The sequence below is a fragment of the Delphinapterus leucas genome, chromosome 2 (genome assembly GCF_059928025.1).
Source record: "Delphinapterus leucas isolate spDelLeu-1000000601 "Yukka" chromosome 2, BTC_Dleu_Yukka2, whole genome shotgun sequence".
NCBI lineage: Eukaryota > Metazoa > Chordata > Mammalia > Artiodactyla > Monodontidae > Delphinapterus > Delphinapterus leucas.
In genome coordinates, this window is record NC_143130.1 from 154,108,116 (window position 1) to 154,123,241 (window position 15,126).

The 15,126-nt window shown below is 41.3% G+C and overlaps 1 protein-coding gene across 2 annotated transcripts in view; it reads right to left on the reverse strand.

Moving 5' to 3' along the window:
- Positions 1–15,126, reverse strand: part of NEK9 (NIMA related kinase 9) — a 40,339-nt gene that overhangs the window by 7,723 nt on the left and 17,490 nt on the right. The window contains exons 13-21 of one of the 2 annotated variants that reach the window (XM_022576522.2): positions 14,194–14,240; positions 12,857–13,012; positions 10,937–11,045; positions 10,268–10,429; positions 6,402–6,572; positions 5,627–5,686; positions 3,037–3,245; positions 2,021–2,134; positions 242–451 (exon numbers count right to left, since the gene is read on the reverse strand). In XM_022576522.2, coding sequence (XP_022432230.1) covers positions 242–451; positions 2,021–2,134; positions 3,037–3,245; positions 5,627–5,686; positions 6,402–6,572; positions 10,268–10,429; positions 10,937–11,045; positions 12,857–13,012; positions 14,194–14,240 — 1,238 coding nt within the window. Of the gene's footprint in view, positions 1–241; positions 452–1,972; positions 2,135–3,036; positions 3,246–5,626; positions 5,687–6,401; positions 6,573–10,267; positions 10,430–10,936; positions 11,046–12,856; positions 13,013–14,193; positions 14,241–15,126 lie in introns of both variants that reach the window. The other variant, XM_022576521.2, reaches the window with a different exon arrangement.

Genomic DNA, 15,126 nt, shown 5'->3' on the forward strand with positions numbered 1-15,126 from the left:
AGTTTTTCATAATAAGTAGAAGAAAAAGCAAAGGTAACAAAAATACAATGGAAGTTAGGTGATGAAATGATTCAATCCAGGTGCCTGAAGAAGGACCAAGCATCTGGGATTAATTACAAACATTACATCATCAAAAGGTAAGTACTTGCAAAGAAGTAAGCCTATTTCAGGCACTGGTGTTTTGTTTCTGTGATTCTTCAAAACAGAATTAGAAATTCAATTATCCTTTTAATGCTCTCACCTGCTGCCCTCCTTCTAATTTCTTGTTCAGCTTCTGTAGCTGCGTAAAAATCTGAAGGTTTTCTTGCTGTAACTTCTGTTGTTCAGCCAGACACTTCAACACCAGACCCTGCAATCTCTCAACCTCCACCTGCAGAGTGCTGCATGCACAGGTAGGAGTCAAGGGTGTTCCCTTCCCAGCGCATGTTCCTGCAGGATTCAGCCGAGGTGGCTAGAGAGACAGGAGAAAAGGGTCATAGGAGGTTCTGCCCGGATGCTACAGCTCCCCAGTCCAAATGTCCTCTAAGTGCTACCAGATTTTACTTTTAAAGTAACAATATAAATATAAACAATATAAAACACATATACACGAAGTAAATGGAAGAGAAACTGAAAACTGCTGGGATTACAATAGAACCTGGCTCTAACATAACAGAGCAAGAGAACTCTCAGTGCCTCAGTCTGCATTATGGTAAGGTAAAAGAATAATCATCTATTTTGGAGAACTTTGTGAAAAATTTTAAAGTCATTGATATTTTCCTATTTAAAATGCTGAAGTGAGAGAATGCACAATTTGGTTTGGAACAAGTTTTTCTTTTCTTTTCTTTTTTTTGCACGCCAGCTTTCTCTAGTTGTGGCAAGCAGGGGCTACCCTTCGTTGTGGTGCGCGGGCTTCTCATTGCGGTGGCTTCTCTTGTTGCGGAGCATGGGCTCTAGATGTGCGGGCTTCAGTAGTTGTGGCACAAGGCTCAGGAGTTGTGGCTTGTGGGCTCTAGAGCGCAGGCTCAGTAGTTGTGGCACACTCTACTCTATGTGCTCCATGGCATGGGGGATCTTCCCAGATGGAACAAGTCTTTCTGATCACAGTGAGGATACCATGATTCAAAGGGTCAATATTCATGAAATGTAGTGGATCACACTTTAGAAGAGATTTAAGAGGTGTTCAGTAAATAGGATCGCCAAAACAATTCAAGACGGCTAACTGACAGAGGAATTAAAATGTTTACCTTGAAGTTTCAAAGGCTTTATTTCCTCTTCTGGGAAGCTTTTCAATTATCCTAGCCTGGATTTTTCTCCCTTCTTCTACTGTACTTTGTTTATAGGAAGGGTCAACAAATGAAAGCCCATGGGCCAAATCCAGCCTACTGCTTGTTTTTATTGGAACATAAGCATGCCCATTCATTATGCATTATTTTTGGCTGCTTCTGTGTTACGATATCAGTATTGAATGGTTGCAAGAGACTGTATGGTCCACATAGCCTAAAATAATTACTATGTAGCCCTTTAGAAAAAGTTTGATGATCCCTGGTTTACAGTTTTATTGAGATATTTACCACAATTTGATTTCTACCAAAGTTAGGTATACATGCATTGCTCCCCCAGTAGACTACAAGTATTATTTCTTACTTACATTTAGAACCTCCAACCTACCCTAGCAGTGTCATGAAAAGTTGGATTTGAATTTTGGAATTTCAGTTTTGGTACTTCTGAGGCAGAGAGAAAAGAAAAGACAATCATCTGGTATAGAAAGATGGGGGCCTGTCAGAAATGTGAAAGGGTAGATACTTTTCCACAGAAATCAGTTTCGCCTTGCATACAGGCTTTAAGCACTACTGAACAGACAGTATGAGTTGATGCTGGGCAGCTGGGAAACCAATGAAGCTACAGGGGAAGACAGTGAGGCCAGGAGAAGTGGGCAGAGCTTACAGCCACTGTTTACCTAGTTGTGATTTAAAGGCAAAAGCTCAGTTACCCAGGCTCCTTCTGGGGGCTTGTGTTCCAAAGGAGCTTCAGAGCCCACCTTGAGTCCTTGTAGCTCTTCGTAGGGCAGAGTATCTTTCTCAGATTCTGAAAAAGCTGCACTTAGGGGGGATGGGCTGTCAGGCATAGGGATGAATTCTGCATTTTCCAGCTCCTATGTGTAAAAGAAAGAATCTCATCAGTTCTGTTTGAGCCATTTACTTTCGACCAAATTCCCTTCTTGCTATAGCTTTCACTCTGTCGTGACATCAGCACCCTCTAGTGGAACAGGACAGTTGTGGTTACAACATAGCTCGCCCTACCTGTCAACATCCTGCCATTCCTTCCTCTGAGGAGTGAACAGTGAAGCGAATTCAAACTCAAATCCAAGAACATTTTGGAGTGTCTGACATGTTTCTCTAACACAGTCTACACAGGCTATTCAGTAAGTTGGGAAGCTCTAAGGTAATGGCAGTGAGGCCAACTGCCAGGTTGCTAAAGGCTGACCTAAAGCTTTAGACAGAACTGTGTGCTGCTTCCTCCATTCATATTCCTATGTAGCTATCAAGTTTAATCTTATTATAGAGGGAGCTTTAAATCTACACGTTCTCTCTTTGGTGGGGGGCGGGTAAAAAATTTAAAATTTCTCTAACTATAAATGTTGACTGTAGAAAATGTGAAAATACAGATGGGCAAAGGGAGATGATAAAAATCACCAGTAATTCCATCACTCATAGATAACCACTGTTAAGCATTTCTCTACCATAAGGCATTCCAAATGCCCCAATATTCTACTTCTACGAACCACAGTACAAAATCTAGAAGCTTAATCTTTGCATGCATGTATTACAAAAACTGCCTTCAAGGAAGGCTGCATTAATTTCCATTCATTTAAGTAATACAGGTATGAGCACATCTTATACCTTTTCTTGTCAGGAAGAAAAAGGATTAGAGATTTGGTGATTTCGGTTCAGGTAGAAATCAGAAACCTAGATGCCTGCTGCAAAACGCTTGGATAGGACATGGGAAACAGATCCTTTCTAGTCCCTACAGAGGTACCACTACCAAAGGAATTACCTTTCGAAGCCAGCCAGGACAGGAGCTGCTGGCCCCACTACTGATCCTCACGGCCTCCGTGGGACTGACTAAACCTTCCATTCCTCGGTCTGCTTCCATTGTTCCTCGGAAGCCTCCACTTGGATCAGGAGTTTCAGATTCCTGCTGACTGTCCTCCTCTTCTCCCCTACCGCCACCGCTGCCACCTCCTGGGCTAGAGCTCTGAACCACTGACAGATACACAGCACAGAAATAGAAAGCTTTGCTATGCAGCAAGATTTACCATCTGATAGCCCCACCGACCCCCGGAGAGGTTCCTAGAGTTGCGTGAAGCAGAACAGCAACAGTGTACATCAGATACTCGGGACTAAATTTTTAGTTTTTATACAAGGTATTGTGTATCAGTATCTTTATAGCAATATTCACTTCTACTTTCCAAACTTGCTTATCCTTATGTCCACAGCAGATTATCAATGTTCTACCGCATTACTGAATACTCACCCCAACCACAGCATCCATGCCTTAACAGATATACCCAGACTCCAGCATCCTCCATAGAGGTTCACCTTATATACAAAGCTTTTTCACATTTGAGCCAAACACCTCTTAAAGTTGCCAGATAAACTCACCATTATCTCCCTTTCTGGGGAAACACCTGAATGGAGAAGTCCTCAACCACTAAATTCTTTAATGACTATTCGTAAGAATTTTAAAAATATGATGGCTGGTTCTTTAAATATCATGCAGCATATTCCAAGTTACATTTAATGAAGATGAGTTGATGTACAGTCAGGAAATGACACTAAGCTTTAATATGAGCCAAAGAAAAATATAACTAAGAAAGTAATTTGCCAAAGCTAAAAGAAAAAAAAATTGCATGGTATATTCTAAAGTTAAATGTAAAAGCTTATTTACGATCACCAGCTAACCTGGCTTGAGGACTGACCATGCCACACTGTGATCCTACCGAAGCAGCAGAACTGTAGATGCCAAAATAACCTCTTAAGCTTGCTTTTTTGTTTCAAATGGCTTTTAAAAATTGTTACATTTGACATACACATTAAGACTATTTTTAACATATGTGTAAGTTTTGATGCCTAACAAAATAACCATACATGCATCTGCTACATGAAAGTACAATTAGTTTCCAATACGGTAGCCATTAGCCAAATATGGTTATTTAAATTTAAACAGAATGAAAAATTCAGTTCCTCAGTCGCAAGAGCCACTTTTCAACTGCTCAACAGCCACATGTGGCTGGTGGCTATTACACTGGACAGCACAGACATAGAACATTTCCATTATCGCAGAAAGAGCTATGGGACAGGGCTGAAAAAGAATAATACCTGTTTTGCTCCATCTGCCTTGTGAATTCCTTCCTTCTCTGGCCTCCTACCTATATATAACTACTCTGATTAATTTTGTATTTTTCATTTCTTCTTGCAAAAAAAAAAAACTTTATCACATACTTAGGTATCCTTAAGCAATATATTATTTATTTTGCTTGTTTTTGAACTTTATAAAAAGGCATGTAGTCTGCTGCAACTTGCTTTTTACATTTCACATTATGGAAATATTTGTAGATGTTGTTCATTTTAACACATTTAATATTCCATTGGATGGTTATAACATAGTCAACCAACAAATATTTACTGAGCATTTACCATTTGCCAGGCATTCTTCTAGGCAATGTGGATAAAATTATTGAATAAAAAAGACAAAAATCGTTGCCCTTACAGAGTTTATATTTTCCAGACAATGGACATGTGCTTTTAATCTTAAGTTTTTCCTTTAAATACTGTTCTAGTAAAACAGAGCTGTAATATAACAGCTGTGCTTAGCAAAAAGGTATTTTATCATTTGTGACAGATATTAATATGCACAAACAGATGCTGAGCAATGGGTTACTAAAGGAAACTAATAAAAGGTATGATGTGTGTTTGTGTAAACTAGAGCTCAACAAGTCTAGATCAGATTTTCAACTGTCTTTTTGGAGGATTAGTCTGCTTTCATTCTGGGTCTTCATCTGTTTTGATTGCACAAAACATCAGAATCCAGTTCTGAGACATCAAAGACTACAGGTACCCTAGCAAATGGAAAACCAGAAGGAACACAGATTCAATTTCCTAGCATGGCCCCAAATAAGAGAACCATGAAGAAAGCAGCCAAAGGAAAAGTATTAGAGAGGTTTGGGCTGATTTTCCCAACTACATTGAAAGTTCAGCCAACTTTTAATTCTAAGGGCTTATTCTGAAGGACTACTTCTATAGACTGGAATACCCCTGGGAACACTATGGAAGTAAAGGGTAGACAGAACCCATAGCCCCTAGCATTGAAAGGAAAGGAACAGTACGTAAGTCACGATACAATGTTGGGCAAGCCACGTAATTACTCCCACATGTGTGGTGGCAAAGATGTACTCTCCCTCTGACCGCAATGTAGAAGTCATAACTTATTGTGAAATCTACCAAACTATGACCTTCCCTCTTGATCACTGTATTCCTCATTTCCCAGAGATATTTCCTATTTCCTTTTTTGGGAGACTGCACGGAATTCAACCCAAAGACTCACACCTCAGAAAACCACTGGTACCTGAGATACTGCTACTTACCAGTTCCGATGGATAAACCACTGCTATTCGAACGGATGGTCTTAGAATTCAATACTTTCTCTGTGGAAAAATATTCAGTAGGTAAGCATTGTTTACAGCCAGAGACAGGAAAAGTGACAGCCTAGGATAGGGAGTTAATCTAGGAGATAACTGCTATCTCTCATACCAGATAAAAATATTATAAGCCAAGCACCAATAGCTACTCTATATTCAACTATGTAGCAATTCTCCACCTTAACTATTCTTTGGAATCACCTGGGAAGCTTTAGAAAGTAGCAATGCCTAGGTTCCACCCCAGAGGTTCTGATTTAATTGGTCAGGACAATGGGATTTCTAAAAACTCCTCAAGGGATTCTAAGGCGCAGCCAAGGTTGTGAACCACTGACCTAAAGACTGAACTTGTAAACCTTCACACAGACCTTTATAATTTGTTCATAACAAAGGAATCTTTATGCAGGAGGCAGTTATGATTTAGTTTCTTTTTAAAGCTGTACTGTATGTTTCTCACAAAAGCATGAGCACAGATAAACTAATTAGTGGACTACTAGAAGTAAATTCTACCGCAAGGGGGTCAGAGCCCTTATGTTATCATAAGACAGCAAACAATGTTCTATTCCTACCACTAGATATGGTATCACTGACAATTATTAAGACTTACACGAGTAGCTTCTTTTCTTCAGGACACTTCTGTTTGCCAGAATGTGACCATTAGTAACTTAGGTGTGGGTCTATCCTCTGTCAAAGCCATCCTAACCAACACATATGGAGCCCTTACCAACAATGAGAATGGTGTGCCAGCCTCGGCAAGATAAGTCTGGGACGTGATGCAGAGATCCAAAGATAGGCCGAGGCCATGAAGTGCAGATATCAGAGCCATGCGGTCTCTCTGTGGGGGTCATTGCCAGGCGACCATTACCACCATTGCCCCAGGCAAAAATGTGATTATCTAGACAAAAAAAATTAAACAGCAGACAATTGAACAGAACACTGGCTTCCCAACTCTTTTGGGTTCCCCATCTTTATGCCCTAGAGCTAAAAAGATTTTCCACCATGTACAAAACAAGGGAATGCTATTTATTCCCCTATATAAAGCCTAAACAACTCCTGATGCCACCCAGGTAAAAATGACCACCGCTCCTACATGCTGCCATCCATTCATTCACTCATTCAACATTTTTGGTCATTCATTCAAATAATTATTGGGCATCTACTTCATGCTAGGCACTGCTTGAGGTGCTAGGAAGAGAGCAGAGAACAAAATAAAGTTGCTGCCCTTGTGGAACTGACATTCTAGTGGGGAGAGACTGATAAATAAATTACTTCAGGTAGCATTAAGTGCTAAGAAGGAAGATAAACAATAAAGAAAAGTGGAAATAAACAATAATAGTAGGGTATCATTACTTTAGACAGGGTAGTCAGAGAAGTACTTGTTGATACTTGAGCAGAGACCTGATTGAAGTGGGAGAGAACCAGGTGGATATCTAGGGGAAGAGCTTTCCAGGCAGAGGGAATAGCAAAGTGCAAAGTATGTATCACAAACACAACACGGAAGTTCTCTGCAGCTGAAGCAAAGTAAAGGAGGGGACAGTGGCCACAGAAGAGGTCAGGAGGTGACTGGAGTCTGGGTCATGCAGGCCATTCCAATGACTTTGGTTTTTACTGTTTGAGATAGGAAACTAGTAGAGATTCTGAACAGTAGGTATTTAAAAGGATCCCCTAGGCTACCATGAGGAGAACTGACTGCAGGGGCCCAAGGATGGAAGCAGGGAGATCAGTTGTAATAGTGAAGATGGTAAAAAGTGGTTGGATATATTCTGAGGATAATCTATAGAATTTGTGAATGGATGGGACGTGGGGTGTAGGATAGAGCTGCCATTTTCTGAAACAGGAAGGCTGCAGGAGGAACAGGTTTGAAAAGAAGATCGGAAATTTGATTTTGAATACAGTAAGTTTGTTTGAGATGCCCATTAGGCATGAATCAGGACCAACCTGGGAAGACCGGGCTATAAAGCCACTTTATCTTTAGACATCCAAATCAAGGGACTGTTGAATCAGTGAGTCTAGAAGTCAGGTACAGTAATTAAAGCTACCAGTGCACAGGGAAGATTTAAGGTAATAAGCTCAATTAGATAATAAAGGGAGAGGGACTTCCCTGGTGGCACAGTGGATAAGACTCTGCGCTCCGAATGCAGGGGGCCTGGGTTTTATCCCTGGTCAGGGAACTAGATCCCACATGCATGCCACAACTAAGAGTTCACATGCCGCAACCAAGGAGCCCGGGAACTGCAACTAAGGAGCCCACCTGCCACAACTAAGACCTGGTGCAACCAAATAAATGAATAAATAAATATTAAAAAAAAAAAAACAAAAACGGGAGAGGATTGTGCCCTGGACACTCCAGGCTTTAGACTTGGATACTACAGTCATGGCACTGAACCTACCTGACTGCACTAATCTGTCTATATGTATGTCTCCCCTACCCTACTAGACTGTGAGTTCCCTGAGGACAGGGGCTTTCTGAAACTTTTTTTTTTTTGGCGGTACGCGGGCCTCTCACTGCTGTGGCCTCTCCTGTTGCGGAGCACAGGCTCCGGACGCGCAGGCTCAGCGGCCATGGCTCACGGGCCTAGCCGCTCCGCGGCATGTGGGATCCTCCCAGACTGGGGCACGAACCCGTGTCCCCTGCACTGGCAGGCGGACTCTCAACCACTGCACCACCAGTAAGCCCCGTCACTTTTTTTTTTAATTGAAGTATAGTTGATTTATAATATTATATTAGTTTAGGTATACAACATAGTGATTCAATATTTTTATAGATTATATTCCATTTCAAGTTATTATAAAATAATGGCTATATTTTCCTGTGCTGTTCAATATATTCTTGGTGCTTATTTATGGTATACATAGTAGTTTGTATCTTTTAACCCCATATCCCTATCTTGCCCCGCCCCACTTCTCCTTCCCCACTGGCAACTACTAGTTTGTTCTCACTCTCTCTGTAAGTCTGTTTTTGTTTTGTCATACTCATCCATTTGTTTCATTTTTTAGATTCCACATGTAAGTGATAACATAGAGTATTTGCCATCCTCTGACTTATTTCACTAAACTTAATACCCTCTAGGTCCATATACATTGTTGCAAATGGCAGAATTTCATTCTTTTTAATGGCTGGGTAATATCCCATTTACTGTATATATGTACCACATCTTCTTTATCCAGTCATCTGTTGATGGACACTTAGGTTGCTTCCATGTCTTGGCTATTGTAAATAGTACTGCTATGAATACTGGGGTGCATGTATCTTTTCGAATTACTGTTTTCCTTTTCTTCGAATATATGCCCAGGAGTAGAATTGCTGGATCATACAATGGTTCTATTTTTACTGAGACTCACTTCTATAGTCCCAGAGCCTAAAGGAGGACCTGGAGCATAGTAGGCACTCAGTTTATGTCTGCTATGTGAATGAGGTGATCAAGTACAGTTCAAAGGAGTAGAGGAACATTTATCAACAGGTAATATGCCCAGACACAGAGTCTAATTCTATACTCGTCATTCTGAAGTTTAACTTGAGAAGTACACAGATACTGAAGAAACATTACCTCTCTGAGGACCTGTCAGAAAGTGCTACTGAACTTGCTATACTATTTTTAATCCTCAGTGACATCCTGATTCTGTCTTTCTAGGTACCATTTCCATTTATCTAGCCTGAACTAACCAGTCTGTTCCCTAAAACCACTTGTTTTGGGACAAGCAGGGAAGGTTAACGTGCTACTCTGAAGGCTGGTTCACTTAATTAAATATGGTAACAGATCACTTATCTGACACTATTGCTGGACCTCTCTTGTGTAAGTAACAGACACAGACTGAAAGAAAACAAAGACGTCCCAGAGCATGAGCAATAACAAAAAAAGCCAAAATGAGTCAAAAGATAAGAAGATGAAATATGTTTTTTTGTTGTTCACTAGTCACAAGAAAGAAGTGGCTACAAAAATCAAGAGAGTTTAGAAGGTGATACAGGAAGAGAGAAAAAAGAAAAAAAGAAAGCACAAGAAAGAGGAAAGGGAGTGAAGGCTAGCAGAAGCTGCAAAAAAGAAGAGAAGTGATAGGAGCAGGATGCTGAGGAGAAGAAATAGCTGAGAGGAAAGAGAGAAGAAAATTCCATTAGACCAATTCAGAAAGTTGAGAAACACATGGTATATAGCCCTTCAAGCCTTAGCAGTCCCTAAAGACATCACTGCAGTGCAGCTGACCCCAACCAAGGAACAAGGTTAAATTATGTTGTTCTCCTCTCTAGCCACCCAACATTTACTGGAACCAACATGGTACTGGGCAAGGTATATATATAAGTATTTAATAATTCTTAAAACATTGTACCAAAAAAGTTAAAGTAAAAAAAGCAGGGATTTAAGAGTACTAACTTGCCATTTTCTAGAAATCTGACCTTTTTACAGCAATCACTATGTTGGACACATGAAAAGTTAATGAAACTCCATAGGCATAAAAGTTGGCCACCAATTTAACACAGATAAAAAAGTAAACATATGATCCAGCTACACAAATAACCAGTCCACCTCTTTTGCAAGCAAAAATTAAAATATAGCCATCTATCCAGAAAGCCTGAAATAACATGTACAGACTCACCATCAGTGGCAGCAATGGTAAACTCATCACCGCAGGAGACTCTGATCACTTGCTTTCCACCTAGGGGGCCCCCCAACAGGTTGATTCCTAGACGCTTCTTATAATTTCCAACACCCAGCTGTCCACACTTGTTGCAGCCAAAGGTCAGCAGCCGGCCTCGCTCTGAGACAGAAGCAAAAATAAATAACCAGGTACAAATGGGTCATGAAACAGAGGGAAAATGCAGACAATGCAGAGTCCCATAGACTAGCTTCTGGTTGTTAGAGTATACAAATATAAAGCTAGCTACACAATCCTGGACCTAGGGCAGCTAGGGCATCTAGAACTATGACCAATTAGACCCAGGAAGTGATTCAATATTATATATTCTATTTTAAATGTGGAAAATGGGTACTATTTAACTTAGAAAACTTATAGATGGTGCTAAATACAAATAGCAGTTGCCAGAAATTATAGGTGTGGTATTCTCATTAAGGAATGTATTGATTATATACTTATAATGATTACCAACAAAACATTTATTTGAATGCCCAATTTGTTAATGAAATAATACTGGATGATGGGGGAAATCAGGAGAATGTGTACATATAGTTAAGAAGCGCTACTACCTGATAGAATAAAAGAGCCTGAAATACTAAGGCCTGTGTACACAGTCGTACATCAACTCACCATCAATAGCAGCAGTGTGAGTCTTGCCTGGGGCAATTGTACGGATCTTATAAAAGGACAACTGTTTGGCCAAGGTAAAGGAGGTTGTGTAGGGGACTTCGTGGTATGCCTGAAACAAGGTAGAACACAAAGCAAAGACTCATGAAGTAAAAAATGGAGGGGAAACAGGCTGAAAATGTTGTCGTGGTGATCAAAAGGCCTTTCAAGCGAATCATGTTATTAAGAAGGTGCCAGGTAGCTTTTCATCTCCAATAGAATAAACGAAGAAATAAGCTCAATATGTAATCAGAGAATTTAGTATGAGACAGGACTTTCTGACCACAGAAGTTTTAAGATTCCTAAATTAGGGTATGCACAACATGAACTCTCCATCCCAGAAGGCATCTATATAAGGATAGAATCATTGACTTTTGTCTTGGTTATACACTCTACATACCTAACAAAAGCAGGGGAAGGAATTAAAATCCTGAAGACTCTGTCCAGCCCATCAGTTTACTGTGATCTAATTTTACCTACAATATTCTCAACTTGTTAAAAACCACGTTCCTTTTTTTTTGTTTTTTTTTGCGGTACGCGGGCCTCTCACTGTTGTGGCCTCTCCCGTTGCGGAGCAAAGGCTCCGGACGCGCAGGCTCAATGGCCATGGCTCACGGACCCAGCCGCTCCGCGGCATGTGGGATCTTCCCGGACCGGGGCACGAACCCGTGTCCCCTGCATCAGCAGACGGACTCTCAACCACTGCGCCACCAGGGAAGCCCTTGTTTTTTTTTTTTCCCCCTGTAGATTAGCATAAAAATAAATCTTCCCATGTAAGTTTAAAATTTCACAACAAACACAATGTTGTAACAAAACCCAAATCAAGTAATGGTAATTCTGAATACGCCTTTTCAAAGTACATGGACACCCTCCCCAGACCTGCTCCAAATTTGCACTCTCCCATTTCACAATCACTACTTTAGAGATTGCTTAAAAATTAATTCTTTTTTTTTTGGGGGGGGGGTTGGTTCGCGGGCCTCTCACTGTTGTGGCCTCTCCCGTTGCAGAGCACAGGATCCGGACGCAAAGGCTCAGCGGCCATGGCTCACAGGCCCAGCCGCTCTGCGGCGTGTGGGATCTTCCCGGACCGGGGCACGAACCCGTGTGCCCTGCAACGGCAGGCGGACTCTCAACCACTGCGCCACCAGGGAAGCCCTTAAAAATTAATTCTTACCTTTTCCATTGAGACAGCAAACTTGTCTCAATATAACTCTTTAGAAAATGACAAAAACTCATCATACTAACACAAAGAGGGGACTAGTACTTAATCAGTGGCGAATTTATGACATTCTTGAAGGAGGGGAATGGTAATTACATTTAATAAGCCTGTATAGGATCAGTGATTTGAGAGTAATCATAAAAACTCCCTAGAGAGGTGATACATGGAAAAATGTTTCTTTTCATAATGTTAATTTTCTTGTATCTACTTCAGTGATAAGGTAGAATTTGAATTCCGTCACTGATTGTAATCAATTTATTTATTGAGGTATAACATACTATACAATATTGTACAGCTTGATACATTTTTCTAAAGGTATATAAATGTAAAACTACCATCCAGATCAAGATATAGACCATTTCCATCACCCTAGGATCCCTCCTACTCTTTCTGTTAACACCTATGCCCCTCTTCCCAGAAGCAACCACTGTTTTGACTTTTGCCATCATAAGTTAATTTTGCCTGTTCTTAAACTTCATATAATGGGCATCATATAGTATGTACACTTTTGTGGCTGGCTACTTTACTGGACATAATGTCTGTGAGATCGTCACTTTATTCTTAAGTCAAATTCCACAGTCACAAACCAATAATAGCATTTCCAAAGAAATTCCAACCTAGAGAAGTTCTGATGATGTATTTAGGATACCAAACGGGGTACTCACTTCATGATTGATGATTCCAGACATGCACTGATTCAGACCCAGTTTGTTGAACTCATTGAGTCCACAGGCCAGCACTTTGCCTGACTGGGTCAGCAGAAATGTCCCATCACAGCCACATTGAACTGCAACAATAATCAAGGCCTTGGGAACATCCACCTGCAAGAAAAAAAAAAAATCAGAAAATCTCCCAAACATAACTTGTATTAGGGAAAAACCCTCAAATTCTTTCAAAAATGATGCTCTGCATTTAGCAGAATGGCTACAGGGAAATAAAGGTTGCTCTATTTTCTTCAGATTTGCCCAGAAGCTTAGAGGCTACTGTTTTCAACAAGGAGCTCAACTTTTATAATAAAGTAAAAGAAGGCAATTCCAGGTCAGCTAAAAGTTTTAGCAATAGGTCCTACTTAGGAAGACTTCTCAGAAAACACTGGGAAAAGAGAAGCTTCGATCTATTACTGATTTAGTCCTCTGAGATGCAGAGATCCCATGATAGTTATAGAAGAAACTCAGTAGCCCTGTGGGGTGCCAGTCTGGTCATATAATAAGTGAGGTGACCAAGGATTGAGGCAGCAGCCAAGACTTCTGAAGGCTCACATCCCTCTGCAGCTAACTAGACAGGGCTGAAGAATGGTGGGGGGACATGATGGATGTCTGTGAAACCTGAAAACTCAAACCTCAAACCTTCTCCTATAGTCTTTTCAGAAGAAGAGGAATAACTGTGAATCCTATTGATTGAGAATGGTCCCACAGATATATGTTAATTTTTAAAATGTAAATAAACATTGTTAATAGTGAACAGTGGGTGAGCCTGTGTCCTAGGGTGCATGTGACCGTGCTCTCTCTGCTTGTTTCAGCTCCCGTGCCAGCTCTCACAGTGCCAGCTCTTGCAGTACTGAGAGGAATTAGATATTACATTTCATACAATATGACCCCTAAATACAAACAACTACTTCATTTGGTATCCAACTGTGGAAAGGGGAAGGGAAATGGCTGTGCTGGGTTAAGGGATACTCTATTGCTTTCCAATATTTCCCATCCAGGGTGTGTTTAGCTTGATGTGACTTTTTCGCTATACATTCTGATTTTAGTGCTCATCCCCAAGCAAGATGTGACTCCAGAGTGTCCACAGTGGCTGCATCTTCTTTCGCAACTCTTTAAGATTTAGTCAGATGACAAGACCACATAGTGCTAAATTAGGAATCCCGGATTGTCAGTCTCCCAGATAGGAAATATTTCAGGGATAAACACCTTGATATGAGGAGTCAGGTAAAGAGGACATATTACTGGAGTCTGTGTGACCTAGATAGGCTCTAGGAAGAAGTTGCCTCTGATTTTACCTTTTGTGGTGTATAATAATCCTCTTCTGAATCCAAACCCAGCCTTCCTGAGACACACATAAGAAAGAAAATCATTAAAATGAGGGCTTCCAGGGACTTCCCCGGTGGTGCAGTGGATAAGATTCTGCGCTCCCAATGCAGGGGGCCCGGGTTGGATCCCTGGTCAGGGAACTAGATCCTATGTGCATGCTGCAACTTAGAGTTCGCATGCTACAACTATGGAGCTGGCGAGCTGCAACTAAGGAGTCCGCGAGCCACAACTAAGGAGCCCACGTGCTGCAGCTAAGGAGCCGGCAAGCAGCAACTAAGGAGCCCACCTGCTGCAACTAAGACCCGGTGCAACCAAATAAATAAATAAATAAAAAAGAAAGAAATCAAATCAAATCAAATCTACTGTACCCCTCAACTTAAAAAAATAAAATAAAATAAAATGAATGCTTCCTTCCCAATGAAAACAGTCTATAAGATTCTCTTTTACTGGACTTCCCTGGTGGCACAGTGGTTAAGAATCTGCCTGCCAATGCAGGGGACATGGGTTCGAGTCCTGGTCTGGGAAGATCCCACATGCCATGGAGCAACTAAGCCCGTGCGCCACAACTACTGAGCCTGCACTCTAGAGCCTGCGAGCCACAACTACTGAGCCCGCGTGCCACAACTACTGAAGCCCACACACCTAGAGCCCATGTTCTGCAATAAGAGAAGCCACTGTAATCAGAAGCCCGCGCACCGCGATGGAGAGCAGCCCCCGCGCGCCACAACTAGAGAAAGCCCGCGCGCAGCAACGAAGACCCAACGCAGCCAAAAAACAAGAAAGATTCTCTTTTACTGAATTGACACTTCTCAGATAGAGGCTGCATGATGTGTTTAGAGGCACACAAGCAAGAGGTCAGGCTGTCCGCCTGGGAATACGTGGACAGAGTCAAGGCTACACCT